This window comes from Chelonoidis abingdonii, chromosome 9, assembly GCF_003597395.2.
Source record: "Chelonoidis abingdonii isolate Lonesome George chromosome 9, CheloAbing_2.0, whole genome shotgun sequence".
Classification (NCBI taxonomy): domain Eukaryota; kingdom Metazoa; phylum Chordata; order Testudines; family Testudinidae; genus Chelonoidis; species Chelonoidis abingdonii.
The window spans coordinates 16,132,613-16,147,032 of NC_133777.1; the positions used below are offsets into that span (position 1 = coordinate 16,132,613).

Sequence of the window (14,420 nt, forward strand, 5' to 3'; positions counted from 1 at the left end):
TCTTCCAGCAGAGGGAGAAAGGCAGTGGAAGAGCAGGGTGAAAGGAAAAGTGGATATAATGGAAATAATGTTAAAAGTGAAGAGAAACAGCAAATTGTGCAAAAGGGCATAAAATCCCCTTGAAAGAGGAGCTTTGTCCTTAACCCACACCCTCCTCACTGATTGCAGCAGAGAGCAGAGCCAGGTGCAAACCGTCAGGCTCAGAATCAGCTGCTAGCAGGTGATGAGGAAAGCATCCCAGGTGTTTTCCAAGAGCTGCTCTTGTGCTGGGGCTGCTACCCCTTCTATATAATGCCTGCATCTCAGTATGAGGTGAGCTGTGTTGGTGTCTTTATGTGGGTGGTCTGTGTCTCAGTCATGAGTTTGCCTGCATTACAGCCAGGCTGGTCCTTTTGCAGCATGTGGTAAGGGAGGGGGATTAGGGATGTATATGGGGTAGGTTCTGTTTGCTGTGCTGGCTTCTGGGCATTTTCTCTCTTGTTTGCAGGCTGCTTCTTTTGCTGGGTTGCCTTATAGTGCCTGTGACAGCTGGTGTTAATAGTTCCATGGCTCTAGACTTCCCAGGTAACCAGGGCATTCTCCTAAACAAGGTGGACTTGTCTCTAGGCTGATCAGATAGTCTTACTGACCCTGGGGTGTGCTCAGAACTAATGACCCCTCTCTTCATTCAGGGGAGTGAGAGAAAAGCTTTATCATGTTAACAGTTTGTATGTTAATTGTCTAGTGCTCTCTGTGTTGCAAGTTTCAGAGTGGTAGGCTGTATCAGCAAAAGCAATGAGGAGTTCTTGCATCTGATGAAGTGGGTTCTAACCCACAAAAGCTTATGCCCAAATAAATTTGTTAGTCTCTAAGGTGCCACAAGGACTCCTCAATTGTTTCTGTGTTGCAAGGAGTTGATATCAGACTGATTGTGCATTTCTTCTTGTAGGGACAGTATCTTGTCACAATGACAAAATGTTGATTGGGTTTCCCAGAGAGCTTGGAAGCAACTTCTGGCAGGTCCATGTAGTTGGTATGTATTGCTGCATGTCTAGCTGGGTTCTCAGGGCAACATCTAGCAGCACAGCTGACCAGTTTCTTCTTTGTAGGTGCAAGTGGTGAAGAGATTGTAGACTGTGACTACGTGGTGGATCATAAGAAGCTGACTCTAACTGCTCTGTATCTGAATTGCACCAGACTAGAGGTATAACTGTCCCTCCGCTTTGGGAACATGCTAACTTGATACAGGCTCTAAAGTGAGCATGAGGTTGATGGGATTCATGAAAACTTGACCAAGTGGTGTAATACTTGAACTATGCGTGATATGAAACCTTTCCACTTCAAGGTGAAACCTTAAAATAGCCAGTGAAAGACTTCCCCAGGCAACTTCTGTTGTATACCACTGTCCAAGTATTAGTACATATATACAGTCTTGTGTGGTGTGACTTGATGTACTAATCAAAGGTGCTGGGCAACCCAAATGGCTTACCTGATTAAGTGTTAATACCGCTGTGCTTGCCTCTTCTATAGAAGGTACAAGGTTAGTCATAACATCCACTGTCAGTTGAGGCAAACTCTCTAAGTTTGGACATCTACCATATGTGACAATAAGATCTAATTGCTGATCTGAGGCAGCATCTAGCAATGTAAAAATATGCTACTGTATCTTACTCTGACCAGTGTGTTCTGTTGCTCTAGCATGACCAACACCAGCTGAGAATAGAGCTGCTGCTCAACAAGACAGTTGGAAGGAACAAGAATTTAACCTACAGTATTGGCTGTAATGATCTTCAAGCAGATGAAGTTGCCCCTACTACTTTTACTGGAGCTACAAACTGTACAAAAGACTTCATGGCAGTAAGTGGAGCAGTTTGACAATTCTTTGGAAATCTAACTGATCTTATCTGTAGAGATGAGTTTGATAATAACTCAATGGCTTCTCAAATCAAGCCTTAAAGATGATATGCCTGTAGATTCTCTTCTACAGGCAATAACTGTGAGGAAAGAAGACTTGTGGTGGATTTCCCCTTTCCGGTCTCTGGGGAGACTCAAATTAGTAACTGGAGTTTTATTGTCTGTAAAACCTTGCTGGTTACCTTTGACTATCTTCTGTTTATGTTCAGGTTAGGCTGTGTCAAGCATATCCAGTGTATGTGGACATCTCCACTGGCTACTGATTAGAAGCTAGGAACATATGTACACTAGATCTACAAGGGAAAGTTGCATTGGTGGTTTTTCCTCTGCTCTCCCGCAAATGCAGTGGCTAGAGGCCAGATGCATCATTCTCAAAGCAAGTGTGCTGTAACACACCAAGCTTCCATTACTGTAATGGATTGGAGGTTCCTAGTCTCTGTAGCCAGACACTTTTTTTTTAAAGCCTGTTAGAACTTTGTGCCTTGCACTCAGCTGCTGTCCTTGCACTCAGCTGCTGTCTCATTCTCTTTCAGGTTGTATTTCCAAGACTCATTCCCAGCTTTGCTGATGAACATGTGGTATGAAACATCTGTCAAAATGGGGGTTGGGGGTGTCCAAAATAGCATGCTGCTAAACTAATATCTTTGCCTGCGGGAACAACTTCTGTTGCTTACTAAAGTAGCTTGATCAGAGTCTTGATGAAGTATATTTCTAGAGTTGGATAGCAAAGCTGCAACTACTAAGCCTTAACCAGTGTGGATAAACTAGTCTGAATTTAGTAAATATCTAACAATTTAAAACTTAAACCAAGTTATAATTTTTATTAAGGCCTCAGGTTGCTTTTAATCTACTTAAATTTCAAGTAAGGAAGAATAGAAGCTTGAAATTCTAAAACTCAAACAACTGAGTTGGTGACAGTCACTGCCTAAGCACCTGGAACCAGAATTCCCAAGTGCCAAACCAGCTTTGTGCCTGCTTCTGTTTTAGCTATGTCAGTTTGTTCAAAGTTAAGATGATCACTGGGAAATAAACAGGAGATCACATGGTCTCCTCTTCTCTGCCCCTGACCCCCTTGCAATCTGGGAGGTATGAGGAAGAGTCCTGCTAGTTCAAAAAGTTTCTGGTTATGTCCTTTAACAATCTGTTCAGGTCACTAAAGATCATGATTCTGAGTCTTAATAGCCATTAACTTGAAATACAAAAGTTTATGAAGATAGTTTGTATATCCAGAATGCTCAAGGTAGCTTAACTAATAAAGACCTTTGAATGGAAACTGGAATTCAATTAACTTGATTAATCACCTAGCAAACTCATCATCATTCAGCATTATCTACTAACACAGTAAACTAGAAATCAAAGCTATGCAATTACTTAAATACGTATAGATATCCTCCTGGATACCAAAAATTACAATGTATAGTATACAGTGCAAATCAGCACCACTTAAAGGTTATACTAAGACTATTTTAAATCTTGTTTTGCATTTGTTTTCATAATTGACTTTTAGAATCTAGCAGATTCTGATTAAGTTTAAAAACTAGTGGCTTCAATCTAAATCCATCTGAGCCTCAGAAGTCTTAAGGATAAGAGCAATGACCATACTGCTCGCTAAGGCCTTGTTTGACTAACCAGAAGTCTCAAATTGCAGACTACAGAATCTCAGATGGCCTGGATACTGTCCATAGATGATGGAACAAGAACACACAGGCTAAGCCTTTGGCAAGCCATGCAGCAAGGATACACGTTCCTAGCTGACAGCAATAACCTAATCTTCCAGGTTTCTTTTGGTGCTACTGGAGTCACCTCTTACAAGGTAGGAGCTCTAGAGAACTAGGAAGCTACCAAAAAGGCAAAATATTTTATATGCAGGGAAGTGGGTTTGTATAATGTAAATTAATAAATGGTGCAGAACTGTCCTAATGACCTAGTCATCTTAACAATGACTCATGGTAACATAAGTAGCTTGTCCCATCTTGTCATATGGACAGCACTGAAATCTCTACTACCAACTCACAACAGCTGTAGCTTGACCGCTGGCTATGACACAATGTGGTTCATGAGGCCCTAGAATGGAGCTTGTTCACCCTTTCCAAGAGCTGCTCTGCATTGGAGTAACAAACAGCTAGTGTTACTCCAGCAGATACTGCTGCCCTAACAGCAACTTAAATGGCCAATGTGGCCTGCAAGACTTCTCTTAACGTCTGAAGTCTCTCCAGAACTGCAGCCTAGCTTACTAAATCCTAGTAGACTGCTTTTTTTTTATGCTGATACTGGAAACATCACTGAATAACTTGCTGTTCTCAACCATGTCTGTCCTCTTAAGCAAGACAACCAGATGCTATATACTGTGGCACTCAAGCTTTCATATGGGCCTCCTGACCAGCGACTAATTGTAGAATCAACAATGATCTGTGCACCAGGTAAAATTTCCCCTCTTCACAGAAGAAGCTGGCCCCTCTGACAATAGAGGGACTCGTACCTTAACTTCTATAGAAACTAACAGAGCTATTCTTGCAGGTCCAGCAACCTGTAACTCCACACACATGACTGTTGCCATCCCAGCTTTCCCAGGGATCCTCTCAGCTGTGAGTATAGAAAACAGAAACATTCCCATGAATGAACTCCAAGCAAATGGAATTACTCTGGACACACAAAGAGGAGTGAAACTGCACATCAACAGAAGAATCTTGAAGTCCAGAGTAAGATCATTACAAACTAGTAGTATCTTCTTTAGGAAAGGTCACAATTCTATCTACTGAAAGATGGAGTAGAGAGACTTAGCTACAAAATCAGACATCTGGGGTCAGTACGAAGGCACTGACTAGATGGTCAGTCCTTCTCATGCCACCACTTGGCAGCTGTCTGAACCTCCCTCTGACTACCCCCTACACAGACCACCTCAATCTTCCTAAGCATAACCTCTAATACAGCTAAAACTGTCTCCATTATGGCAACCTCCTTCCTGATACCCACACAAGCCCCAACTCTACCAGCCCTCTCGGATACATCTGCTAAAAATCTCCCTTGCTGACCATTCTAGCAGTGTCTCCTGTTGTCAAACTACCCTTTGCTACCTCAAATTCAGGCTACTGGCTCTAGCATCAATAGTTCTTCACAGGGGTTGAGCTACTGGCAAGACAAGCTATCACCTGGACAGGCTTCATGTCTGCTACTTGCTAATCATGGCGCACCCTCCTGAAATCTCTATAAAGATATAGATCATCCCTAATGGCTAGATAAGAGGCAAGGACAAGGGGAAGCTGGTCTAATCCTTAGATATGAAGGGGAGGGAATAATATTTTATGTTCTGCTATCAGTTTTGGGTCAGAATGGCTGTTGGGACAGAACATAGCATGCTGCAATCTGATGTCCCCTAAGTAAGAGTGAGGTTCAAGTTAAAAGAAAATGGACCACATGCTGAGTCTGCAGGGTCAAAAGTACACTTGAATAGCCCACTTGAAACTTCAGTCTAGGTCTAACATTCATAGTTCAATGAACAGCCACTTCAGATCTAGGCTGTTACTGATTTAAAATCTCTAAATCCCTACTACTTGATCCAGGAGACATATTAAATGGCTGAAGCATCTTCTGAAACACTAATTTCTGGTTAGATTAGTCCAGTTGAAACGATAGTACTTTGCCTCTGAACCTGACAAACTTTGCAGCAAACACAACTACTTGGATACAAAATGTCATGGCCTCCTTCTCTTTCAGCTGTATGAGGAGAACTGCTTAGGACTTCAGTCATACATAGCATCTCTAAGGCTAACTTTCAACTTCCATGGAGAAATGGTGTCAATGGTAATTTATCCAGAGTGTCCCTGTGACCAACATGCACCAATAGGTAAGACAGCCCATTCTTCCTGGGAACTCTTTCTGTAGCAGTGTGGCTTCAGCTGTCCCTGAAGGACTGATCTACAGATTGACAAGTCAGTAGCTCCCTGAGATGACAAATTTCCTTAATGCAGGAGACTGAGTAAACCCTCAGCACGTTACTCTATGAATCTGAGGCTTCTATCTTTGATAGGAACATAAGAGTTGAGCTCAACTTGTGGCTAAAAGTGCAGATATGTCTGGTGCAAGCTCCTAGTGGCTGCCAAGCAAAACTTCCTACGTAGGGACTCTGCACCTCTGTCTTGAAGCCCATTTAGTTGCAGTCATGGTTCCTGGGTCTATACAGATGCCCTTCCTTTGAGGACAGTTTTCTTTGACATTGTGGGTGATCTGTACATGACCCACTACTTGGTGATCACCTAGCTCCCCTGACAGTCCACATAGTAATGACAGCTTTTCGTGGAGATGGCAGAAAGCACAACAGATCACAACTCCATCTCTGAGGACTTTCCCTCTCCTCCTCCCCTCCCTGTTCAGCCTGTCAGCAGCTACTAGAAAGCTTTGTTCTTCCCTGCTCATCCCCTTATCCCTATTTGCTCTGGTGCTGAGACACCCAGTCCTTTATCTATCCCAAAGGGAAGGTAAACAACTAGAGGCATACACCAGGTTCCCTTGTCTGAGCTGATTTAAGGCAGGCTAATGGGTAGACTCCAGCCTACGCTTCAATCTGATTCTTCCTCTCTGACCCATAGAGCACTGCTTTGTAAGCAGTTCTGGGTCCTTGAGCTTCCTGGCATGAGCTATTGCAGGATCCTTGCCCTCCAGAAAATGCTATACAAAATGGAGACCAGGAACAATCCAGTTAGGTGCAGGACAACTTAGGGTAGTCAGAGCCCTTGCACACACAGCTCAGCTAAGAGTAGTTCCTCACTCAACTGAGGCAGGATCTGCCACAGTGCCATGTACTGGAGTCACCCTACAGCAACCCATGCCAACCTCCTTGAATGTTTCAGCTGCTGTCTGCACTCAGGATGGCTACATGGACTTTGAAGTCCTCAGTGAGAGGACCAAACCAGCCCTAGACTTGGATACCATCAGGTTAAGGGATCCTACATGCAAACCAGTCTTCAAGTCTCCCTCAAATGACATGGTTCAGTTTCATGTCCCACTGAACAAGTGTGGGACAAGGCAGAGGGTAAGTGTCCAGGACAGTGACTGCTAATAGAGCTCCTGTGGCAGGGCAGTCACTAACACTCCTGCATCCCCCGTAGTTTGAAGGCGAGAGGACAACTTATGAGAATGAAGTGCATGCCTTGTGGGCAGATCTACCACCACGCAGGATTTCTAGGGACAGTGAATTCAGGTCAGTCCGCAACTTTGCCAGTGAGAGCCAGTCCACAAAACTAAGCAAAGTGACTGTTCAAATTGTCAGCTAACCTTGTGCTGAGGTGCTGAGCATTCTGTCTTTCAGGCTGACAGTAGTGTGCATCTACAAAAGTAGTGATGAATCACTGAACATAAGGATAAGCAGTCTCCCTCCAGTTTCTTCAATAAACCAGGGTCCTCTCTCCTTGATCCTGCTGGTCTATCCAGGTAAAGTTTGCATCTAGCAGCAAATCATGGCTAGGACAGAAATGAAGTGACTCTTTTCATAGTCAAAGGAACAATTCTATCCCTACTAGCCAAAATGAATGGCATGAATCCTTCACAGCATGTCTGACCTAGAGCTGGCAGACTAAGGTTTAAATAGAGCTGCTTGCTCTGGGGGAATCCAGTGGGGATGTCAGGTTTAGGAGGCTTATTGTCCTCTATGTAAGGAGTTCAGCTAAAGAACCCACTGCTGCGTCCTTCTATGCACATGCAGTACTAGACTTCTTACATAGCTGGCTTATTCTTATCTCTAGATTGAAATTCCTGCAAGAATTACTACCTCTTGTGTATTGGGCTTTCTAACTCTACCATACTTGTTTTTTCAGATGGCTCCTACTTGGAGCCCTACAGTGATGACCAGTATCCTATTGTGAAATATCTGCGGGAACCAATCTTCTTGGAAGTGCAAGTTCTGAACCGCAATGACCCCAACATCCAACTGGTGTTGGATGACTGTTGGGCAACAACATCCCAAGATCCAAGCTCTCTGCCCTGGTGGAACATTGTTGTGGATGGGTAGGTACAAGTGCTGCAGGAACATGAGCAGGCCAGCCTCACCTAAGTGTTTCCTAAAATACCATACAAAAACTTGTTGGAGCTGTGAGTACAAAGTCACCTTGCTATCAGGCTCCTCACATGAATGTAGGAGCAAAGAGTTGCTGTCTCTTATGCTTTTGTGATCAGATCTAAGTCACTGTAGCATTAGGTCAGGTATGGCTTGGTGGATAGCAATCCATCAGGAATAGATTCCCTGATCTCTCTCCAGTCAACTGCTGAACTTCAGCTCTGCAAGATGCTGAAGCAAAGTTGTCAGGGGAGCCCCAGTAATTGACCCAGCACTAAGGATATGAGGATATTCTCATAGCTGAAGTTGCATATCTTAGGTCAATTTCCACCACCCCTGCCCCATGTAGACCAGGCCTTGAGTGCATGTGCTCAAGTGCAAATTCCAACTAACTCTAATTCACAACTGAGTGAATAAAACCCTCAATGAATTGCTGTCGTAATGCAGGCCTGCAAGTTCTGGCAGATCTCTTGTAAACAGTATTGAGGGTCTCTCTTGGGCAGTGGACTAAATATTACATTTAATATTTAATGAAGCAACCATTCCAAGACTCTCTTCTCTACCTGATTTCAACTCTGACCTATCTAAAACTGCCTTCTTCTCCTCCCTTCATGACTTTCAACATGCATCTCCTGTAGCTGTGACTATGAACTGGACAACTACAGAACTGTGTTTCATCCAGTGGGCCTAGCAGTCAGCTATCCCAACTATCGCCAGAGATTTGAAGTGAAAACCTTTGCCTTTGCCTCAGGTGACAAGGCTCTCACTAGCCCAGTAAGTGTAGTCCCTCTTGCGCTAGCTAAATGCTAAGGGCATTCCTATGCACCAAATGTCTCACTTTTGCTCTAGGTGTACTTCCACTGCAGTGCTCTACTCTGTGACAAACTTCGTCTGGATTCCCCTCTGTGTTCACCAAGATGTCCTCAGTCAGGCAGAAGCAAACGAGGTAGGATCTAATCACTACTGGCAACTAGACAGCATGTTTACTGTGACATTCATACCATAGCAGAATCATAAAAATGTAGGTGTGGAAGGGAACTTGCTAGGTCTTCTAGGCTAGTCTCCTTAGTCCTGGTTCAGTGCAGTACTAGCTAATCTACCTCTGACTCCTTCTTTTTTTTTTTTTTTTCTTCTTCTTCTTTAACTACCACCAGTGACAGATTCTGCAAACCATCTAGGTAACTTGTTCCAGTGCCTAACTACCCTTACCATTAGGAAAACTTGCCTAATGTCTACCCTAAACATCCCTTGCTGTGATTGAATCCCCTGCTTTAGTCTTTTTTTATAAAGGTGACCCAGCCCTGTTATCAGTGGGAAGTCTAAAGTATGTAAAAGTAAGGTACTCAGTTCTCTCTTCTGGACTAAACCAACTTTACAACCTTTTTGTAGGACACATTTTTCTAGACCTTGAATCATTCTGTTCTCTTGGACAGAACAGGAAAATAGCCAGTTAGCTTGCTAGATTAGTGGATTTCCATGACTCCAGTTACTCAGTCATGTGATGACTGATCTCTTACAGATGTGATGCAAACAGAGAACTCTAGTGTAGCAAGCTTGCCTGGTCCTGTTATCTTTGTAACAGACGAATGGCCTTCAACCCAAGGTATGGAACAAATGCTCTTTACCTAGCTGCTGCATGTTAACAAGTCAAGTTTATTGCATAACATGGTCACTAACTTGTGGTTCTACCTTTTTTCCCTCCCTACAGAAGAAACTCAACTAACAGATGGGGCATGGACCACTGTAGCAGCAGCTACTGTGATCCTTGGCCTGATGGTCACTGCCCTGGTGTCAGTAGCTCTCTAAAAATCCAAAGAGGACAAAAGCTGTAATGGTAAAGTGAGACACTAAATGACTTGTGCCTCCAGCAGTTCATTTTGTCACTAGTTCATGGTGGTGGAGTCTCCTTATTTCAGAAGTAGCTACTATAATACCAGACTTCTAGTGAGGTATTAACAGAAGCAAGTCAGACTTGGCTCATCTCTAAAGTCCAGACAAAACCAGCAGGTTCCATGGTACAAAATTAACTAGCATAACAGCAGTAGCCTGACAACTGTCCTAATTTTATTGCTAAATTGTCATAAGTACCTATTCTACTATAGTTGCTCCTTACTGCTTAGTTAATACAGTAGGGTAAAGGCACTTGTATTGTTGCCAGCCTTACCTACAGAAAAATGGGCTCATCTTAAATCCCCCTTCTCTCCTTGGTGCAATCTCAAAGAAACTGAGCTATGGTGACTTGTTTCATAATTAAGGTGACAACCCTGAGAACTTGGTCTCAGCTTAAGAGCTCCATATTTCTCCTAATCCTGTCCATAACTCTACTACTGGAAACTAGTGCTCATGAGCACTAAAGTAGACTCTTGCAGGTCTACCCTGCTGCTACTGACTATAGCACTAAATTTTAGGAGAGGATGCTGTTATCAAAAACAATGTCTATCACTAACAGGTCATAGTGCATATTACAAAAGCAAATGGACTCTGCACTAGACACTATCTTCCAGTAAATGTGCTGTCTGTAAACCTTCTCTGCTACTCTCCTAGCTCACCCAAGCAGTTGTATGGCTGGGGTCTAGCACTGCAGTATGGCTCAAATATCATGATGTGGTGGTGACTCTCTTGCAGAGTAGGCTTAAACTTAGGCCAGCAATAAGGGTTTCATAAATCTGTCATCCATAGCTGTGGCCTCCTGTGAGCACAAACTTCCAAAGATGCAGCAGGAGCAAACAAACTAGCCCAATTCCAATGCTGGAAATTGCCCTAAACTCAACATAGTCACATTGCAGTCAGTGACCGGCAATGGACCTAGAAAAGTAGACTCCTGCAACACAAGATGTTGCAAAATTTAACTCGATCACTTCTCTACCTTAGTCTTGGACAACTACATGCAAGCTGAGGTATCCACAATAAATGTAGAAAGTGACAATGGATCAGGAATAGTCAGTTTTATGCCAAATGAAAGGGGAAATGCAGAGATTAGGCTTGTTTTTGGCTTAAGTAGCTTGTGAGTTGCTTGGTTTTTTGGCTTGTTGCTGCTTTTTTTATCAGCCCTGGGCAAGTGGGGGAAGAGTTAGGGGTACACAGCAGGCCTGCCACAGTCCCAGACTGCACACCAGGGGGTCAAATCAAATAGTGTTGGGGTTCTTAGGGACTGGCTTGTTTTGAAATGGGATTAGCTTTTTGGCTTATTGTGAAAGTCAGAGTGCTTAATTACCACACGAAAGCTGGCAACAGAGGCACAGCATAACCTCTAACTGAAATTTGAAGGTACCTATTTATTCCCTCCTATTCTAGCCATGGCCTTAGACCTTCAAGCATCAAATCACTGAAGATGGCTCTACTCTTTATGGAGGTATCTTCTTACTACTGCTCTCATAATTAGCCTGATGCAGCATTCACTTAAAGGAAATCTATCTACACCCCATTCAAGGCTGAGTAACTTGCCTGGCTGTCAGAAGACTGAATCTTTTAAGATGGCTGAAAACCAAACCTGAGGGCCCTCTCCTCTGGGGCTGGACAGTAGCTTAATCCTGGTATCAGATATAATTATACTAGCATCTAATTTTAAGGTGACTGTATTCTTCACAGCTGCTGCTTTCCTATGTGTGCAAAATTGCTAAGAGATCTAGTTCATGGAAATAACACTACATTTTCCTCTAAAAAAACAAACTGCTTTTCTCTCAATAAACTAGAATTTAATTCAATAAACTGTCTGATTTGTGACTTTTCTTTCTCCATGAATAACTATCTCACCGCTTCCTGCTTTTCTCCCCTCACAATCCTTTAGCATCACTATAGCTACCTTTAGGATGAGAAGAACAGATTCTTCCTCTTGCAGTTTTTGAAGATGTGTTGGAATAGTCACTCATTCCAATTACCTAACCCTTCTCATGTTTGTATACCAAGGGAAGCTCAAGTAATACCTGTGAGGAAGCACGGTTAGAGTGCTGGCAGAATCAGAGAAGGCTTCCACTGAGGTTTTTTCCCCTACAGTACCTCTGTGGGCAAATCACCTTCCTTTCTCTAAGAACTGCAGCAGGAGGCCTGGTCCTGTAGGTACTTCTCTGTATTGTCCACCCTGTGCAGAGATGACAGTGAACAAATGCACTTTTCAAAGCTCTGCTATGTCACTTAGCATATAACTTTGAAATAGCATGGAGGAAAGGAGACTAATGCTAGTCTCTTATAGCCAAATTTCAATTGCACTGTTTGTATTATGCTTGTGAAGAGTACAATTATACAGATAATGACCAGACCTAGTGTTCTTAATATATGAAAGCACCCACCTCTAAAAGCAGGATACCTCCTGCTATTCTACTGGTGTAGTGTTAAACTCAATGCCAGCTAAGGAATCAACACCACCCTTTCTTCCCTCTAGGCAGTCTGTTCATATAAACTACAGCTCTGCCTACAGTTATATGAAAGCTACATAAACAAGCACAGCCACTTCTCTTGGCCAGAGCACTTGGCAGTAGGAGTTCTGGCAAGGATATCAATGTGCCATTCTAATACTGTAAAAGGTAGGGAGGGAATGGTAGGATCCTTCTGCCAGGGGTAGCAGAAGGAAGGCATGTGGCAGCTGAAGAGGCTGGCACCCCTTAGGTCATTCTCCTAGTATCTGGTCACAACCAATCTGCATGGCTTCCAACTAGCCTGACCATGTGTGTGAATGGATGAGTTCATTGCTGGGTTTTCTTTATACAGGAGCCAAGCACTCAGTATTGATTAACATGATAGTTCTTAGCAGGACTACTTTGGATGTGGGTGGGGGAGAAGTGGTGTCCACATTAGTACAAATTACAGGATTACACAGCTGCCCTATGTCATTTATGCAGGGGGTCTGTGTGAATAGAGGTTCAGCCCCACAGGGACGGTTCTAGTGAGTAACCAAAGGGAAAACAAAATGTCTGGACGAAGCAGGTGGTGCCCTCTGCCTGCATATTGGCTCATATTCCTGTGTTATAGATACAATTAAATTATCATGGGCCTTTTCCCCAGTGGGAAAAAGCTGGCATACTTTAGGAGACTGCACCTCAATCAAAAAGAAATGCATGGGGAGCAATGAAAGCTAACAATCTCCTTTTGTTTCCTCTTTAGTTTTTCTCCCCTGCTACAGCATTAATCCAGCCCAATGACCATCTCCAAAACTACAAATGCATATCTTGTAAACAGCTGCACAGCTAGTGGAGGAATTTTCTAAGCCCCTTCTCTACTACCCTTACTAGTAAAGCTTCATCTCCTATAGCTCAGTGGTTTTCAGCCTTTTTTCATTTGTGGACCCCTACAATTTTTCAAATGGAGATGAATGAAATTCACCCTGTGGTCTGTAGACTCCTACCATAGAAGTCTTAGAATGAAAACTGAACAGAATTTCGCTATAATTGTTGCACGTGCTCAGCACAGCATGAGAAAGGGCACTAAACTGTGGGTATCTGTGGTAATGACAACACTTCCAGGTTTTGACTTGTAGGCAGCCGTACTTGCGTACTTTTGATTGATCGGAAAAACAGAATGCCTTTTCTGAGATCTGAAACTTTTTATTGTCACCATTCCTGGACCCCTTAGACGTAGTCTACAGACTAGGGTGACCAGAAAGCAAGTGTGAAAAATCAGGATGGGGTGGGGGGTCAGGGCTGACTTTAACTTTTTTGCTGTCCCAAGCAAAAAGGAAGAGTGCCGCCCTGACGAACCCCCCCCAGCACTGTGCCGCTGAAACCCCCGCCCCCCTGAGCACCACGCTGCCCTAAGCCCCACCCCCACCCCCTGAGCATCATGCAAGCCCCTGACGCCCCCGACACCCCAGCGCTGCACCGCCACAAGCCTCTGCCGAGTGCTGCGCAGCCCCACCCCCCTGAGCACCACGCCGCGAGAAGCCCCCCCCTGAGCACCATGCAAGCCCCCGACACCCCCAGCGCTGCACCGCCCAAAGCCTCTGCCGAGTGCTGCGCCAGTCCCCACCCCTGAGCACCACGCCGCCGAAGCCCCACCCCTGAGTGCCATGCAAGCCCCTGACACCTCCCAGTGCCACACTGCTCGAAGCCCCAGCCTCCCTGAGCACCCTGTCAAGCCCTGCTCCCCCTCCAAGCGCAAGCCCCTGCCCCCAGCACTGCACTAACCGAAGCCCTGCCCCCTCGAGCACACGCCACACAAAGCCCACCCCTCTGAGCACCACCAAGAGCTGTGCTAACCGAAGCCCCGCCCTCCCTGAGCTCCATGCCACTGAAACAAATAAAAAACCTCCAGCACTGCCCTGACAAATCAAAACAAAAAACAACTCCCCCGAGCGCCACCTCTCCCCAGCGTGCCTCCCCAAGCACATGCTTGGTCGGCTGGTGCCTGGAGCTGGCCCTGTGTGGGGTAATAGGTGCCTATGTAAGAAAAAGCTCCATAAATCAGGACTGTCTCTATAAAATCAGGACATCTGGTCACCCTACTGCAGATTCCCAGGGGTCCATGGACCACAGGTTGAAAAGTGCTG

The 14,420-nt window shown here is 44.4% G+C and overlaps 1 protein-coding gene across 1 annotated transcript; it reads left to right on the top strand.

The window, feature by feature from the left end:
• Nucleotides 1-357: 357 nt before the first annotated feature.
• On the top strand, nt 358-9,748 carry LOC116837615 (zona pellucida sperm-binding protein 2). Its single transcript, XM_075069050.1, has 18 exons — nt 358-404; nt 488-564; nt 929-1,012; nt 1,089-1,183; nt 1,678-1,836; nt 2,427-2,471; nt 3,542-3,706; nt 4,217-4,313; nt 4,411-4,592; nt 5,608-5,737; nt 6,741-6,922; nt 6,999-7,090; nt 7,199-7,320; nt 7,704-7,893; nt 8,581-8,716; nt 8,792-8,888; nt 9,462-9,545; nt 9,651-9,748. The coding sequence occupies exons 1-18, from the start codon at nt 358-360 to the stop codon at nt 9,746-9,748; spliced, it is 2,082 nt and encodes a 693-aa protein (XP_074925151.1).
• Nucleotides 9,749-14,420: the final 4,672 nt, after the last annotated feature.

Excerpts from the sequence above, each read along its gene's own strand:
- LOC116837615 (XM_075069050.1), top strand. The coding sequence starts at position 358 with ATGAGTTTGCCTGCATTACAGCCAGGCTGGTCCTTTTGCAGCATGTG. Across the intron at positions 1,837-2,426 it reads GTACAAAAGACTTCATGGCA|GTTGTATTTCCAAGACTCAT; the intron begins GTAAGTGGAGCA and ends ATTCTCTTTCAG. Across the intron at positions 5,738-6,740 it reads TGACCAACATGCACCAATAG|CTGCTGTCTGCACTCAGGAT; the intron begins GTAAGACAGCCC and ends TGAATGTTTCAG.